The sequence below is a fragment of the Eptatretus burgeri genome, chromosome 17, assembly GCF_056783735.1.
Source record: "Eptatretus burgeri isolate ZD-2024b chromosome 17, Ebu_testis_v1, whole genome shotgun sequence".
NCBI lineage: Eukaryota > Metazoa > Chordata > Myxini > Myxiniformes > Myxinidae > Eptatretus > Eptatretus burgeri.
In genome coordinates this window covers 56,487,706-56,503,348 of record NC_140977.1, presented here as the reverse complement: position 1 = coordinate 56,503,348, position 15,643 = coordinate 56,487,706, and the positions used below count along the sequence as shown (strand labels likewise).

Sequence of the window (15,643 nt, the reverse complement as noted above, 5' to 3'; positions counted from 1 at the left end):
AAGGGACTGTGTTCCACTTATTTACGTTTTACCATCAGTATCCACACACCTCTCCATCTCTATGAAGTTACAGAATGTTTTATCCTTTCCTTTTTGTAACACTCAAATCCCATCTGCATAGCAGGTGATTATTTGACCGGGATTCAAGCATGAATTTGGCCTGTTGATTGCATCATCGCTGAGATGCGGCTGTGCTGCTGCAGTGCCCCTATTGTTTTGAACTGGAATTTGCTCAGGGCACAGACACACAATGGTCTACTCTTCACGAAGATCACGACGGGATCTTCAACGACCACCAAGTGAATGCTCGTACAAACAGCAGTTGGACCCCCATCGATCGAGAGAGACTCATTTAACACAAAATGTTCTCGTGTTGGTGTCGATTCTGTTGCCGAGTAAACGTTTAGCAATATGTGTGTTTGGGCTATTAGGATAGCATAGACGTACGCACACTCGCCCCCAAGCTGTCTAGCCTGGGTTAGAATCCCGACCCAGCTATAAACTGCCATCCCGGTGTTTCGCAGACATGGTGAGACATCAGTGTGTGTACCGTCCCGTGGAAGCATGTTAAACCGGACGTCCCATCTGCCAGCATTCATTGGTGGACGTTAAATATCCCAGGGTGTCCTTCGTGAAGAGTCAGTGAGTTCTCACCGGCACCACGAACAAATCACAAAATTCCTGCTCGTAACTACTGAATCGTTGGCACAACAGCACCCCTCACAAACGATGCTACCGGCAGCCACGTGCTCCTCACAAAAGGAGAAGAACGTGTGTGTGGTGGAGGCAACGAAGGCCGTTACACCGTTAATATTTAACCGTCGCAATAAGAGTCGTCAATGCAAATTACCTGCAAAATTTCAGGGGTTTTTCATCCGGTCTCAAGTTGGTTGTGTCCGGTTTGGTCTGGTTTTCGAAATCTGCGACGCTGAAGTTGGACAGACTGGACTGCACGTAACCCTCAAGGCACCTGCGAGGGCAATGAATGGCATTAAGCAGGCCGTCTCTCTACCGTATCACTATGGAAGTAGCAGGTGGCCAAAAACCTCGGACTCCCAAGTTTAACACAAACCATCTTAACGTTCATCAAAATAAAAATGAACGAAATACACCAGTTCTCAATATTCCATCAGCCTGTTTATCCCGCCGTTTGGAGGGTGTCTCAGAGCCACCTTTCCCTGGACATTCCACACTTTTCGGTTAATGGAGGGTAACACTTCCTTCGAAACAAACGACGTTGTAAAGGCCCTGCGGGTCTTTGTATGACCAAGCAACTGGAATCTACAAACTCAGCAGAACCTGAGCCTTGGATTTTTATGATGAAAGGACCAGGCTCGTTTTTTTTGCAATTGCAAACACGCTAAAGTTAGCCAAGATAACATCCATCAGATACCGAAAAACAAGATGAGATAACATTGGTTTCATACAAATCATGTTTCGTGCCCAATCGAAGCAGAATCTAAATCTGAGCTTCTGATGTAAGGCGTTTCATAAGACCATCAATGTCTCGGTTTGTTTTTTGTTTTTTTCACAAAATCAATCTTCATTGGATCAGGTAATCAATTCTGCACTGTCAATACCGGCTCGTGTGATTGATGGGATTTGTGCGTTATAATTGACGAAGCTACGATGTGGTTGGTAGTTTGGAGGTAAAAATGATCAGACGTGACCTTTTCATTGGATTCGGTTTGGGGGATTGTTGGCAGTGTTGCCTTTTTCATAGATAGCATTTTAATGCCCATTACAAGCTGCACCGAGAGCATCAAATCAACCGACGTCACATGCCAGTCAGACGAGGCAGTTTCTATACACCTCTCTATCTCCGTGCAGGTCACGTATGAAGCCACCTGAAATTTACCTCGGGTACAACACCTACATGGTAATTATCCCACGACGAGCTTGCTGTCCAGATGCTTATAATCCAAATCCCTAACAACTTTGCCTTCAGAAAAATTTGAACCCGTGACATAGGTATATGGGACGCTGATCAGGTGACCACCAGGGTGTTTCGTGGAAAACTAAATGACAAATATGGATGAGGTTACTATGTTATACTTGATTATATTCGTGCAATGGAAGTGTTTTGCTTTGAGCAAACATACGAATGCGAATGAACACACTGTCGGAGGTAGAGGTAGTACAAGCGAGGGATGAAATCGGAGGAGACGGCGATGACCAGTGCGTTGGTGATCACGGAGAGAATGGCGATAAACTTGAGGATGTTGAACCACACACCTGCAGCACATCACAATCATCTCGAGCGTGCACGAAGCACGTCTCCCATCATGTTTTTCACCACAGTGATTGTGCTTCTACTGTGTGATGGATTACGTACAGAGGAGGTCGTGGAGAAATGGGATGGCAATGTATGGGATACACCGGAGGATGGTGGAGTGTGGGGAAAAAAAAATCAAAAGCTCTACCACTTATGTGATCGTTTTTTCCAGGTGATGCCTGCTGGTAAGGGTCACCTGACTATGGTGGTTTGTCCCACACTGCATACGACACTTGCATCAAGTGGGTTTTCCAGTTCTCCACAAGTGTCATTATTATTGGATGTGGTCACATCTCATTCACCTTAAGCCAAAATGAGTTCCCAAGTTTCCAAGGGTCTCGTGAGTTTTGTGCGGGTAAACGAACCGATGTTTGCAGCCCTGTGCGCCACCGGGCGCCTCACGTTGCTGCACAGCTTCCAGGCGTCCAAGTGCAGCTCGAACAGGTTATTGATGAATGCGAGGAGAGGGGCCAGAGGAAACGAGGCCACAAAAATGGTCACATACCCAAACTGCAACACTGGTCCAGGACAGGTTGGGAATGGGGGGAGGGAGACAAGAGAAATCAATGGTGTTCTGTTATGCTCACTATGTAATGCTCTGTTATCGATGGTGAGAAATCAAGCACCCGCTCACTACGGCGGCGGCGGGGGGTTCATGTTATTAGCCCTTCCCCGGTACAGCGGGAGACGGGGTTTTGCAATCACTTCTGTGTGCGACTGTCTGGGCCATGCCCTTTTTACCATTTGAACTTTTGTCATCAAATTTTAAGCAAAGCTTTATTATGAGAATACGGAGAAGCCAAATTTCGAATTTGGTCACAAGATCAAAGGTACCGTTTAGCATGCGGAAGAATAAGTCTGACCACAAAGTAGACGGGCTTTTGCATTTTTCAGATGCTTTCTAGTTCTCTTTATTTGATTATTGATACCACAGCAGAGTTCCCGCCCTACAGCTTGCAGCATGTTCTTTTGACACATCCCTTTATTTGGGAGGTGTTTCGGCAACAGACCGCTGCCTCGATCTCCCAAAAATAGGAACAACCCAGGTTATGTACATGAACGCACTGCTTATGTGGATTATACAGTGGTTATAAGCTCAGAGAGTTCCAATTATACTCCACACCCTATCCCTCAATGGTGAAGAATCAATTTACGAGGAATTGAGGCCCAGGTGGAAGGCCATTCGGCCCAACATGCCTGCGCCACACCAATACCAGACTTAATCAATCCGTTGATACCCCTTCCCTTCGTGTGCAGCCTTTTTGCCGACGACGCCGCTACTCATTTCGCCCACCTCGGAAGAATAACAGGCTGAGTCAACCCCCCTGGTGTTAATTCAGTGGCCAACGGGACTTTATCGCAGGACCCTAGGATCCCAAGCCAGCCACCCGAACCGTGAAGCCAACACCAGGAAAGATGGGCAGAATTTATTTATTTATTTTTAATTTATAAACTTGATGGAATCATACGAAACTTCAGGAAACACACCTTCAGGGTGCCTTCGTTAACACCTGAAAGTGTCAGCTTCCTTGGTCAAATTCTCTTGGACGAATATATGAAACATACAACATACAAACATCGGACATACTTTATCTCCATCATATACATACTACTATGAAAGCCCGTCAAAAATGACGGGTTGGAATTATTTTTATTCGAAATATTCAAGGACACTGAAAGATATTATGTTCCGTAGTAAGAAGAAGCGTTATCTTAAAACATTACATGTACAAATGTGATCAAATTTTCTTTATCTTCTGGGACGTCACGTTTCGTTTCGACGGTACAGCCTCATGCGCGTGCCAAAGTCCGAAGCCTCGGCCTAGCGTCAGATGTGCTTATATCTTCTTGATTTATCGGACATCCTACGGACGTAAATGAACACTCGTTTTACTCTGTGCGTGTGTGAATCAGGTGCAGCGAATTTCACCTCTCCTTGCATTTATTTATTGTTATTTTTTAAACTATTCTGTACACTGCCCTTGAGTCTCGGTTTGCAAGTCACCGTCTACAATTCCAATTTAGGAGACATGACTACTTTTTTTATGGAAAATGTTTTTCAAGTTTTTTTTTTTTTACCCTCAAACAAGAAGCGAATACTTCGATATCGCACGGCTGGGGGCAGTAAAAGGTTAAGAATGATGAAACAATTTTGCAGTTATAAAATTTAAATGTAGACACGGTGAATTAGCATGCATGATGGGAAGAGTTGTGACGTTGGACAAATTTCTATTTATAGCCCTCAGATCAAAGGGACGTACGCGGCCATAAGTGTGACAGAAGACACAGGGCAGAATAGCCAATTATATAACAGCGTGATGTCGCCGCGCTGTAAAAGTAGACCGGAGTGAATACACAGTGGTGTTAAAAGATTTGCCTTTGGAATCCCACTCAAATCGTCCTTATGAAGGGGAGGGGGGAGGGGGGGGCAGAGAAACACACAATACACATTGTGGTTGAAATAGGTAGAGATAGAGATGGTTGATAAAGGGCATGCACATCTTACAAGAATAAGGGGCATCACAATAAACATCCTCCACCAGGGTGACAGGGAGAATACAGTCGTGTGGAGAAGGTGAGGAACGGAAAAAGGTGAATGTGGGGGAAAATGGATGAGCATTTGAAAGGGAAGCAGACGCAGATGGGACATTTAGGAAGTGGGAAAGCGAAATAAACTAACATGGAGACTAATAATAAATCGACCTTGAGATCTTGTGCCCAGCTTAGTTTAGTTGCAGGACATATTCATCCCTTTATAATCGTTATATACCCATATCGAGGTACTCGAAGGTGAGCATGAAGGGGCCCAGCTGTTGTTTGCTGCGGTCGTCGCCCCATTGCCGACTTCTCAGCCAGGACTTGAGCATCATCCTGAGAGTATCAATAACAGTCAAAGCCTTCATTAGCCATGAAGAACAGTGTTGTTACATCAGGGGTGAATGAGAGAAGAAAAGATTAAATGAAAGGGTGAAGGAACGATTGAAAAAGCTCGTTCTCAATACGTACGGAACTGCATATTCGTTGATGTTGGAGAAAAGCTGCTTCATTATAAGGACAATGGCCAGTTGGGTACAAAGGTCCACGAGGCATCCACTGGGATGGCACTGCAAACAGACGGACAAACATAATGAGGCGTTTGCTGATCACGTGGTTTGAACGATGAGCAAATCACTTCGATGTTTCTGGATCATCGACCGAGCCCCATTAAAATGATGCATATCTGTATACTATGCATGGCCTGACCGGATAGCTCAGAGGTAGTGTACTCCCTTTTTATCAGTTCGGTCTGGGTTCGATTCCCGACCCGACTATTAACCCGTCCGCCAACTATCAGATGGTAGATGTGAAGTGAAATGTCTCAAGGTGCCTCTCAAAAGGAATAGGTGACTGTGCGTCGGTGTCAAAGTTCCAAATTCCCGCCCAAACATTGTACCCTGTGAATGGCCACCTGTCTGAGGTCAGTTCTCTTGTGTTGGTTGAAAGTTCTTCCATAGCATGTTGATGGCTCTCTATCAAGGTTTTCATCCTTAAGGTTCAGCACCTTGAGGAATGGCAATTCCATACAAACATTTCGAACATGTTCAAGAAAATGCAAATTTTCCAACAACTAACCTCCTCCAGACGAAACTTCCCGAAAAGTCGGACGTAGGCACCGGGCCGGCCGTTAAACCTGAAAATGTGAACAAAGTTAACTTGGACATTCAAACAAACAATATTTAACAACAATGGCTTTAGGTTCAACAAACTACTCGTTGTTAAATGATGCAATGGAACTTCCCAGACTTGGCGCCTCGAGGGACCGGCCCAAAAGTGCCAACTCCGAGAAGTGCCAAATTATGGGAAGTTCCACTGTATATTGTTGCAGATGTCTGGTCGGCCATTTGCCCGGTCCGAATCCTGACGAACCGCGTCAAAGCGGTCGCGACGGCCGACTGATTATATCGTTCCGAGTCAGATCACGGGCCTGTCTGCCATAATACCTTGCTCCAGTGGAACTCCCGAGCTGAAACGGTGGATAAGATAGGTATCTGTAAGTATTGGAGATAGAAGGGTAAGAGGGATATTGGTAGGACTTTTATGTAGCTTGAGTATGGATGGTTGATGTGCGCATCTGTGCGGAGTGTCATCTGAAGGTGGACGGATGTTATGTTTTCATCCCTGTCTGTCTGTTTGTCTGTGGACAGGATATTTCAGAAAGTGGTGGACGGATTTGGATGGCACTTGATGGACGCGCTGGGTGTTTGACAATGAACAATGTATTCGATTTGGGTGAAGATCCGAATCTGGATCTGGACACGAGAGTTTATTAAATTTTTTTAAGTGATTCTTCATCATTGAGAGATAGAACCAAAAACTATATTCGTTTTAGCCATAATGCTCCATATTATAAACTTAAGGAAGATGATGTGTCATACGAGCTGCCACCAAATATGGTGTGATTTCCAGCACACGTCAATTTGGGAGTTTCGGTGACATCCACGTTTGCTCCATTATTGTAAGACAGATATACAAGTTAACCTGCATGCTTTTCCAGCCAAGGAAAGCTGCTTAAAGCAACCAAGAAAAGCTGCCGAATGTAAGCCCTTTGCTGTTTCAAACCCTACTCGGGTTCCTCTGCAGATGCAGACAGTCACAAGTGGCATGTCCATGAGAATCCCAATGTTACAACCCCCCCCCCCCCCCCCAGCCACCATACCGGTTTCAGCAGGTGGTGGTGAGTCATCAACGACAGTGTTCACATAAATGTGCACCACTTAGGCTCCCAAACACGTACCACATCGATATATATATATATATATATATATATATATATATATATATATATATATATATTGTTGCGGTCTTCGCGCCCGCCGGCGTGCGACGGCCACGTAACTCGAATCGCGGCACGTCGCCCACCGGACGGACAATCCAGTCGTGACCCTCTCGGACTAACGCCGGGAACCAGTCACGGGTGGACCTTTCGGTCTCACCGCGATCGAGCCAATCAGCCCCCGCGTGGGATAGGGTTGCTCGCCAAATTCGAACTACCTAAGTACCCACGCGGAGGGTAGACCGGGCGATCGCACCTCGCCGCAGGTCGACTTCGGACACGGGCCACTTAAGCGACCCGTTCCGTACTATCAGAATAACCGAGCGGTGTTATCGTCGAGCTCGACGGTTCGATTAAGTATCGGGCGTATTCAGCCCACTACCAACCCTTTACGTGAAGCAAGATGGGGATTCAATGGAGGAAAAGACGAAGCGAAGGGGGAGAACAGTTCAACAATAAAGCACATTTATTCGCGACGAACGGAAAGCACACAAATACAATTCCACCAAATGCACACAAAAAAAAGAAAACACAATTCCATTTACACAAAAAGCAAACATAAAAGTGAAAACACAGTGCAGAGCTAATACCGACTACCGAGCACACGGCAACACTTATACAATTCTACCTCACAGACGGCGCCGACAACACATACCCAAAACCAAGGAAAAGAAATACCCTCAAGAATGAGGCAGGCCTGAGGCCGAGACCGGGTCGGGCCTACCCGTCTGGTGATGAGACGCGGAGCGGCGATGGCCCCGCAACCCGCGGGCCTCGTGGACAGTGCCTGGCAGGGGGTGGGAACGGGGCCCCCTTGGTCGCACTATCTCAGCGCGGGGGGAAACAGGAGGGGGGTTGCTGATGCTCGGGGTAGAGAGGATCTTTATTATCCCTGGTGTGCGTCTCCACCTCGGCCAGGTCGCGCTGCCGGCCTCCCTCGGGCGTGCAGCTCCTGGCACCGACGCGAGCACCCCCTCGTCCGACTCTCTTCAGCTTCTCCAGCCACTGCAGGCTTCGGGCTCCAGTCTTCCACACTCGTCCCCTCCGTTCCGACTCCTTCTCGTTCTCGACTCCTTCTCGTTCTCGTTCGCGACTCTCCTTCTTCTGACTGACGAACACCGTCCTTTTATCCCCCCGTAACTTCGCCTTTGACCCCCTCCCTTTGACCTTTCACCTCGCTCCCCATTGGCCCGAGAAAAAGTGGGCGTGAAGGCTTTTTGATCCACAAATTTGCATATATCGATCGTTCTGGAGGCGGGGCCAAATCGCCCCTCGCTCACCGATTGGACGGCAAAAAGTGGGCGTGTGTCGTTTTTGATCCGTTTTTGAAGCACAAAATCCGTGATTTTGTACACGCTGTTCAACGTGCGCCCTGCACGAGTCCAACACCGGTACCCACAGCGGGGCAAGAACGGTGGCGATGCTACGGTTGCGAGGTGTGACGTGAAGGTCGTGGCGGTTGTGGTGAAGCGGTGTTGTGGTTGGTGGTTGATGTTGTGGTTGTGGTGGTAATCATGGCGGTTGGTCCAAAATAATGATAGTAAAAGAAAAACGGCTATCCTGAAGAGTCGCAGCTCGCATAAATGACATGTATTCCCACTAGACAACGGGTTCGGGCCTAACTACACATGTACTTACCGAGATACCTCACCTAAGGGACCTGAATGGTGGTTTGCGAATCTGGTAACCACAACACTACCCCCTTCCCTTTTTACAGACTCGTCCCGAGTCGTCAAATTTTCGTGTGCCATCATGTGTAGTTTTCCCCTAGTACATTTTACCTACGGATCCCTGAGTGCGACATTCATGGTATTCGTGTCCCCAAAATAAATAACCTGAGGGCTGCGTAACTACCTAAACAAACTCACTCACACGGACGACTTAAATAAAATTGCCGGCGCTAAGACATACATGCCGGGGGCGCACTCATATTTACAGTACATCTTAACCTTAACTTACAAATTTTACACTAAACCATGGCCCAGGATCACTGAACTCTGCAAAAGAAAAGCAGTTAGCAGGGAGCCAGGCTGCCCGCATGCAGTCTCTGGCTCAAACAATGCAGGTGACAGGGAACGTGGCTGGCTGCTCACACGCAGTCCAAGGCCTTCCCTTTTGAACTGAACTCAGTGAACCACAACGGTGCTTGGGCTGCACAACGCAGTCTCCGTGCCAGCTCAAGTGGCACACGCAATGAGCACAACGAATGGATGCATGAACGCAAACACGGTGCACGGGCCGCCACTGCAGGCCCGTGTTGTAGCTGCCAACAGGGCAGTTCTCGCAGCTTGCAAACTGTTGCCTTGATCCTGGCGCACATGGAAATGAACAGGGGGGGCAAAGCAAAAATTGAACGGGGGCTGGTGAACAGGGGCAGTGGGCATGGCATGGCAAAGGTGGCAGGCAAACACAGCCCGCCGAAGAAGGCCGCTGCAGGCAAACACAGCCGGCAGATGAACTGGCCGGCACAGGCCTTGAAGTACCACAGCTGCAGATGAAGTGGCCGGCACAGGCCTTGAAGCAAAACACGGCCAGCCGATGGCACAGGCCTTGCAGCAAAACAACAGCTGCCGATGAAGTTGGCCGGCCTCCGCCTTGAAGCAAAACACGGCCAGCCGATGAAGTTGGCCAGCCTTTGCCGTTCAATGGAGGTTGGTGGAGGGAGTGCGGTGGTGCTGGCCACTTGGAAGGCGGGCTCGGACCTACCTACCTGTCTCCCTCCCAACCTATCGCCTTTGCCTGTCACTGTACCTACCCACTCCCTTAATTTGTCAAACCCCAATTTAGCCCCAACTTAATTTTTTTGTTGTTTTTATTTTTACTTCCCCACTATAAATCGTCCCCTAACCCCCTTTATCGTCCTTGTTCGGCTAACCTATCCTGTCACCTAGCCTACTCCCAACCCCTACGTTCCCTTCCCGGAGGGGAATAAGGGAGAGCTAACGTCCTGTGTCGAGGCCCAACGAAGCCTCAGAATGGCCTCCCCAGAGTTCGGCGATCTTAACCCAAAGTGGGTCCAGCGGCCCACAACGAGAGCGAGGGGATGGATGGTGCGGAGGGGTACATCTCCTAATCTACCCTAACCATTTAACTGTTAAACTACCCCGGGGCTTTCAACAAAGCGCCTCTCGCTTAAACTATTGGTTCTAACAACCCAGATTCCCGTCGCCTGTGTTGGTGTCCTCACAATTTCGGGCCTCGCCCCCAATTTTCGCTCCGTGCCCTCACACGGTCTCCTGGCTGGGACACGTGGCTCCCTTTGGGCAGGCACGACCCTCTGCCTCATCTCCCGGTATGGCACCCCCGGGCACTACCCTGCCTCCGGGCCTACCCGCTCCCTAACACCGGGGAGTGCCCCCATGGCACCTCCCCTGAAACGCACACGTGGCAGGCCGGCCTCCCGGGCCCCTTTCCGAGGGTCACCCGTGCCCACAACACTGCCCACGCGGCTAATGGCGCCCCGGGCCCCCGCACCAAGCAGGCGCACCCGTGCCCACTACTCTATCCCGGCCCCCCATGGGCCCTTGGCCTACCGCGGCCGACTAGCCTGGTGCCCGGGGTACCCACTCAGCGATACTCACCTTTCGCAGCCACGCTCCCAAGCCCCGTCAACAGGGCTCCTGCACCCTCCAAATGGGTCTCGAGCCTACTTTCCCACCAACAACAAAACGACCTCCATTTTTCAATTTGACTAACCCAGCTAACTCACTTTACTCTGACCCCGGGGTCCCTTGGGCGGGAGTCACTCCTCCCCCCAATCACTCATCGCACCATGCATTCCCCATTCGCTCCATTCACACAGACCCGCTGGCCTCACTCACTCAACAAGTACTCACCTCACAACTCTCCAACTCTTCAACACACTCACCACCGAACTCTGCCATCCTCCTAACTACCTCCCCTAACTAACTCGTGCTCCCACGTCGTCCCTTAAACTACAGCACGTTCCTTTTAACACTACGTCGCTAAACTACATCCCCTCTACACATTCATAAGTCTGTCCATGTCTCCAAATAAATCATTAATAAATTTCCCAACCTAAAGCTCACTAAATCCCTCTAACTAATCCATTCCACGGACTCCATGAGGACATACCCCTGCCCCATGAAGTCGGTCTAACTAAGCTAACCCTTCCCCCTAACTAGTTTCCATCCTGTGCCCAGGGCGTAAGGGGGTCTTTCACCCCTTGCCCAGGAATCCTGTACACCCGAAAGTGAGGCTTGTTTTTCCCTTTTTTTTTTCATGCCCAGCACCTGCGCGGCAACTCAGAGCTCGCGCACTTTGCACCTGCCCGTGACGTCATGCAGCTGCACGTGTTCCTCGTCCCTCCTTGGACGGTGCCATCCGGCAGAGATACCCCTCCTGCCGGATTCCAACCCCACGTGCAGCCATGACGTCACCGTGCGCAGAAAAAAAACAAGCCCCAAGTCTCGAGGGGTTCCCCACGCGAACACATGTGCTTTGCCCGTTGGAGCTTAACACACACGATCGCGTGGAGAACCCGTCCGGTCCAAATCCATTTACCTGCCTAAACTTTGTCCGTCCGCGGGATCGGCAAATCCACCGCGTGCGTTTCCGGACCGGGACTTCACTCTCGCAAGCGAGCACGTGGCGGTCTCGTGCGTTGCACAGCACGAACCGCGTGCTCACTGCTGGGTGAACCCGGCACGGTCCGCGAAACAACTACAGCCGCTACTCGGCTTTCTTTACTCTGTCGCCGTCTCCGTCTCCATTCAACCCACGCACACCTGCGTGTTACGACGCACACAGTCCACACCATTAAACTCACCCCGGGAGACGCGGCTGCGTGCTCCCGCATGCCAACCGACATCTCCCTCACATACCGCTCTCTCACACACACGGTCTCCCTTGCACACAGCGACCTTGCACACGGCCGTTCACTCACGCACGGTGCCTCACCACTCACACAAACCATACTACTTACACACGCGGGGGCACTCACCCGCGGTGCCTCATCCACACACCGTGCCTCACTCATACACGCGGGGCACTTAACCGCGGTGCCTCATCCATACACACGGCGACACTCACACACGCGGTCTCTTCCACACACGGTGCCTCACCCACACACGCGGGGGCACTAACCCGCGGTGCCTCACTCACACTCCGTGCCTCACCCACACACGCGGGGGCACTCACCCGCGGTGCCTCACTCACACTGACCGTTTCACTCACACACACGGCCTCACTCACACACGGTGCCCCATCCACACCCGGCGTGCTGGGAAGCACGCACTCTGGCACCATCGCCACCACACCACTCACACACGGGGTCGCTTCCACACACGGGGACGCACTCACCCCTTGCACCACACACACAGGGACAACCACACTGGGGATTCGTGTCCCCACAAGGGTCTCCGGGGCCTCTATACCCCCCAAGCTCTCCAAGCACCTGTCCACAGCACCCGTCCCCTCAACCTCGCAAAGCACGACCGAACTCACCTGGTCGTGACTCGCCTCAAGGGGGCATACTCCCTCCCCTCGTTCCTGGAGGAGGCCATCCAGGTGCTCGCACTGGGTCCCTGCACGCTCCGCGAGCTCACCCCCATTATCCTCCACTACCTCCGTGTGTGTGTGTGCGTTACTTACCCCGTCTTCATCGTGTTTATTGGTCTCTGCTTCTTTCTGGCGTCTTTCCCTTATCTTTATGTAGGTCAACCTTGCTTTCTCTTTAAGTCGCTCCCGTCCTTCCCTGTTTTTCACTCCTTGCTCTTTCACGATCTCCGCGTACCTCATCCTTGCTCTTCGTATTAATTGTTCTTTTCTCTCCCTCGCAATTACTTTCACCTCGTCTCTTGTCTCCCGAATTACTTTTTCCTTACCCGCCTCCACCGTGGGCCTGTCAGCCGTTGCACCCCCTTCCAGCTCGTTCGTTCCGACACGTGGAGTCGCCATTCCGAGTTCCCTGCTAACGGCCTTCATGCCCGCCTGCAGGCATCGGCCCATGTTCTGCGTCTCACCCCGTAGTTCTTTCATTTCTTTTTTCATTTGCTGTGTATTCGCATCCATCGGCGTTTTCACTTCATTCATATTCGCATCCATCTTTTCGTTCATGCCTTTCATTTCCGCATTCATTTGTGCCAGCATGGTGAATAGCTGGGCCATGTCGGGTACGCTTGAGTGAGCCATTTCGGCAGGGGTTGGGGAAGGGTCTTGGTGGAGAGGGGGGGGGAGGTGTCATACACCGCGGCCGCCGCCGCACCCACCTCGGGCCCTGGGTTCAGTTGGGCGAGTCCGTGTTCCTGCACAATCAACATTTCCTGCTCGGGGATTCCATCCTGGGCCATGGACTCTACATTATTACACATATACATTTCTAATACCCCCGGCTCCCGCTCGCCTTGAGACGCCATCTTGCTTCTCGTGAAGGGTTAATTTGCTCGCTCGTAATTTGGAGGGAATCGGGGGTCGCTTCTCTCACCCCTGGACCGATTCCCGTGAATTTAGCCGGAGACAGGAGAGCCCGTTTTCCTGTTCTCCGATACCAGTGCCGCGAGGAGGGCGATGAATTTGTATCGCACGACCTGACACCAGTGTTGCGGATTTCGCGCCCGCCGGCGTGCGAACGGCCACGTAACTCGAATCGCGGCACGTCGCCCACCGGACGGACAATCCAGTCGTGACCCTCTCGGACTAACGCCGGGAACCAGTCACGGGTGGACCTTTCGGTCTCACCGCGATCGAGCCAATCAGCCCCCGCGTGGGATAGGGTTGCTCGCCAAATTCGAACTACCTAAGTACCCACGCGGAGGGCAGACCGGGCGATCGCACCTCGCCGCAGGTCGACTTCGGACACGGGCCACTTAAGCGACCCGTTCCGTACTATCAGAATAACCGAGCGGTGTTATCGTCGACCTCGACGGTTCGATTAATTATCGGGCGTATTCAGCCCACTACCAACCCTTTACGTGAAGCTAGATGGGGATTCAATGGAGGAAAAGACGAAGCGAAGCGGGAGAACAGTTCAACAATAAAGCACATTTATTCGCGACGAACGGAAAGCACACAAATACAATTCCACCAAATGCACACAAAAAAAAGAAAACACAATTCCATTTACACAAAAAGCAAACATAAAAGTGAAAACACAGTGCAGAGCTAATACCGACTACCGAGCACACGGCAACACTTATACAATTCTACCTCACAGACGGCGCCGACAACACATACCCAAAACCAAGGAAAAGAAATACCCTCAAGAATGAGGCAGGCCTGAGGCCGAGACCGGGTCGGTCTCGCGGCCGCGGGCCTCGTGGACAGTGCCTGGCAGGGGGTGGGAACGGGCCCCCTTGGTCGCACTATCTCAGCGCGGGGGGAAACAGGAGGGGGTTGCTGATGCTCGGGGTATAGAGGATCTTTATTATCCCTGGTGTGCGTCTCCACCTCGGCCAGGTCGCGCTGCCGGCCTCCCTCGGGCGTGCAGCTCCTGGCACCGACGCGAGCACCCCCTCGTCCGACTCTCTTCAGCTTCTCCAGCCACTGCAGGCTTCGGGCTCCAGTCTTCCACACTCGTCCCCTCCGTTCCGACTCCTTCTCGTTCTCGACTCCTTCTCGTTCTCGTTCGCGACTCTCCTTCTTCTGACTGACGAACACCGTCCTTTTATCCCCCCGTAACTTCGCCTTTGACCCCCTCCCTTTGACCTTTCACCTCGCTCCCCATTGGCCCGAGAAAAAGTGGGCGTGAAGGCCTTTTGATCCACAAATTTGCATATATCGATCGTTCTGGAGGCGGGGCCAAATCGCCCCTCGCTCACCGATTGGACGGCAAAAAGTGGGCGTGTGTCGTTTTTGATCCGTTTTTGAAGCACAAAATCCGTGATTTTGTCCACGCTGTTCAACGTGCGCCCTGCACGAGTCCAACACCGGTACCCACAGCGGGGCAAGAACGGTGGCGATGCTACGGTTGCGAGGTGTGACGTGAAGGTCGTGGCGGTTGTGGTGAAGCGGTGTTGTGGTTGGTGGTTGATGTTGTGGTTGTGGTGGTAATCATGGCGGTTGTTCCAAAATAATGATAGTAAAAGAAAAACGGCTATCCTGAAGAGTCGCAGCTCGCATAAATGACATGTATTCCCACTAGACAACGGGTTCGGGCCTAACTACACATGTACTTACCGAGATACCTCACCTAAGGGACCTGAATGGTGGTTTGCGAATCTGGTAACCACAACAATATATATATATATATATATATATATATATATATATATATATATATATATATATATATATATATATATATATATATATATATATATATATATATATATGTCGATTCTGAGTATGAGTCGAGGCCCAGACTTCCCGTAAAGAAACTTTTAACTTGTAGACCGAATCATACAGAGTATGGTACATGTAGTTATCTAGTTCCATCAAGTCATGTCTGACTTCTGGTGATTATTCACGGTCAGATTTCTCCAAACATCCCTTTCCTGCACTGCTTTCCGAAGCTTTGGAAGAGACAACTTGGTTGCAGCCTTTACTTCATCCACCCAGCGCATATGAGGTTACATCATCCTCTTCCTCTTCTTCCC

General features: G+C 50.5%; 1 protein-coding gene across 6 annotated transcripts in view; it reads right to left on the bottom strand.

The window, feature by feature from the left end:
- LOC147010183 (anoctamin-4-like) overlaps positions 1-15,643 on the bottom strand; it is a 58,937-nt gene that overhangs the window by 1,549 nt on the left and 41,745 nt on the right. For 4 of the 6 annotated variants that reach the window (XM_085861640.1, XM_085861642.1, XM_085861643.1 and 1 more), the window contains 6 exons: positions 5,888-5,945; positions 5,282-5,379; positions 5,046-5,146; positions 2,641-2,793; positions 2,103-2,235; positions 851-970 (listed from right to left, as the gene is read on the bottom strand). In XM_085861640.1, coding sequence (XP_085717766.1) covers positions 851-970; positions 2,103-2,235; positions 2,641-2,793; positions 5,046-5,146; positions 5,282-5,379; positions 5,888-5,945 — 663 coding nt within the window. The remainder of the gene's footprint in view (positions 1-850; positions 971-2,102; positions 2,236-2,640; positions 2,794-5,045; positions 5,147-5,281; positions 5,380-5,887; positions 5,946-15,643) is intronic. The other 2 variants (XM_085861641.1, XM_085861644.1) reach the window with 1 other exon arrangement.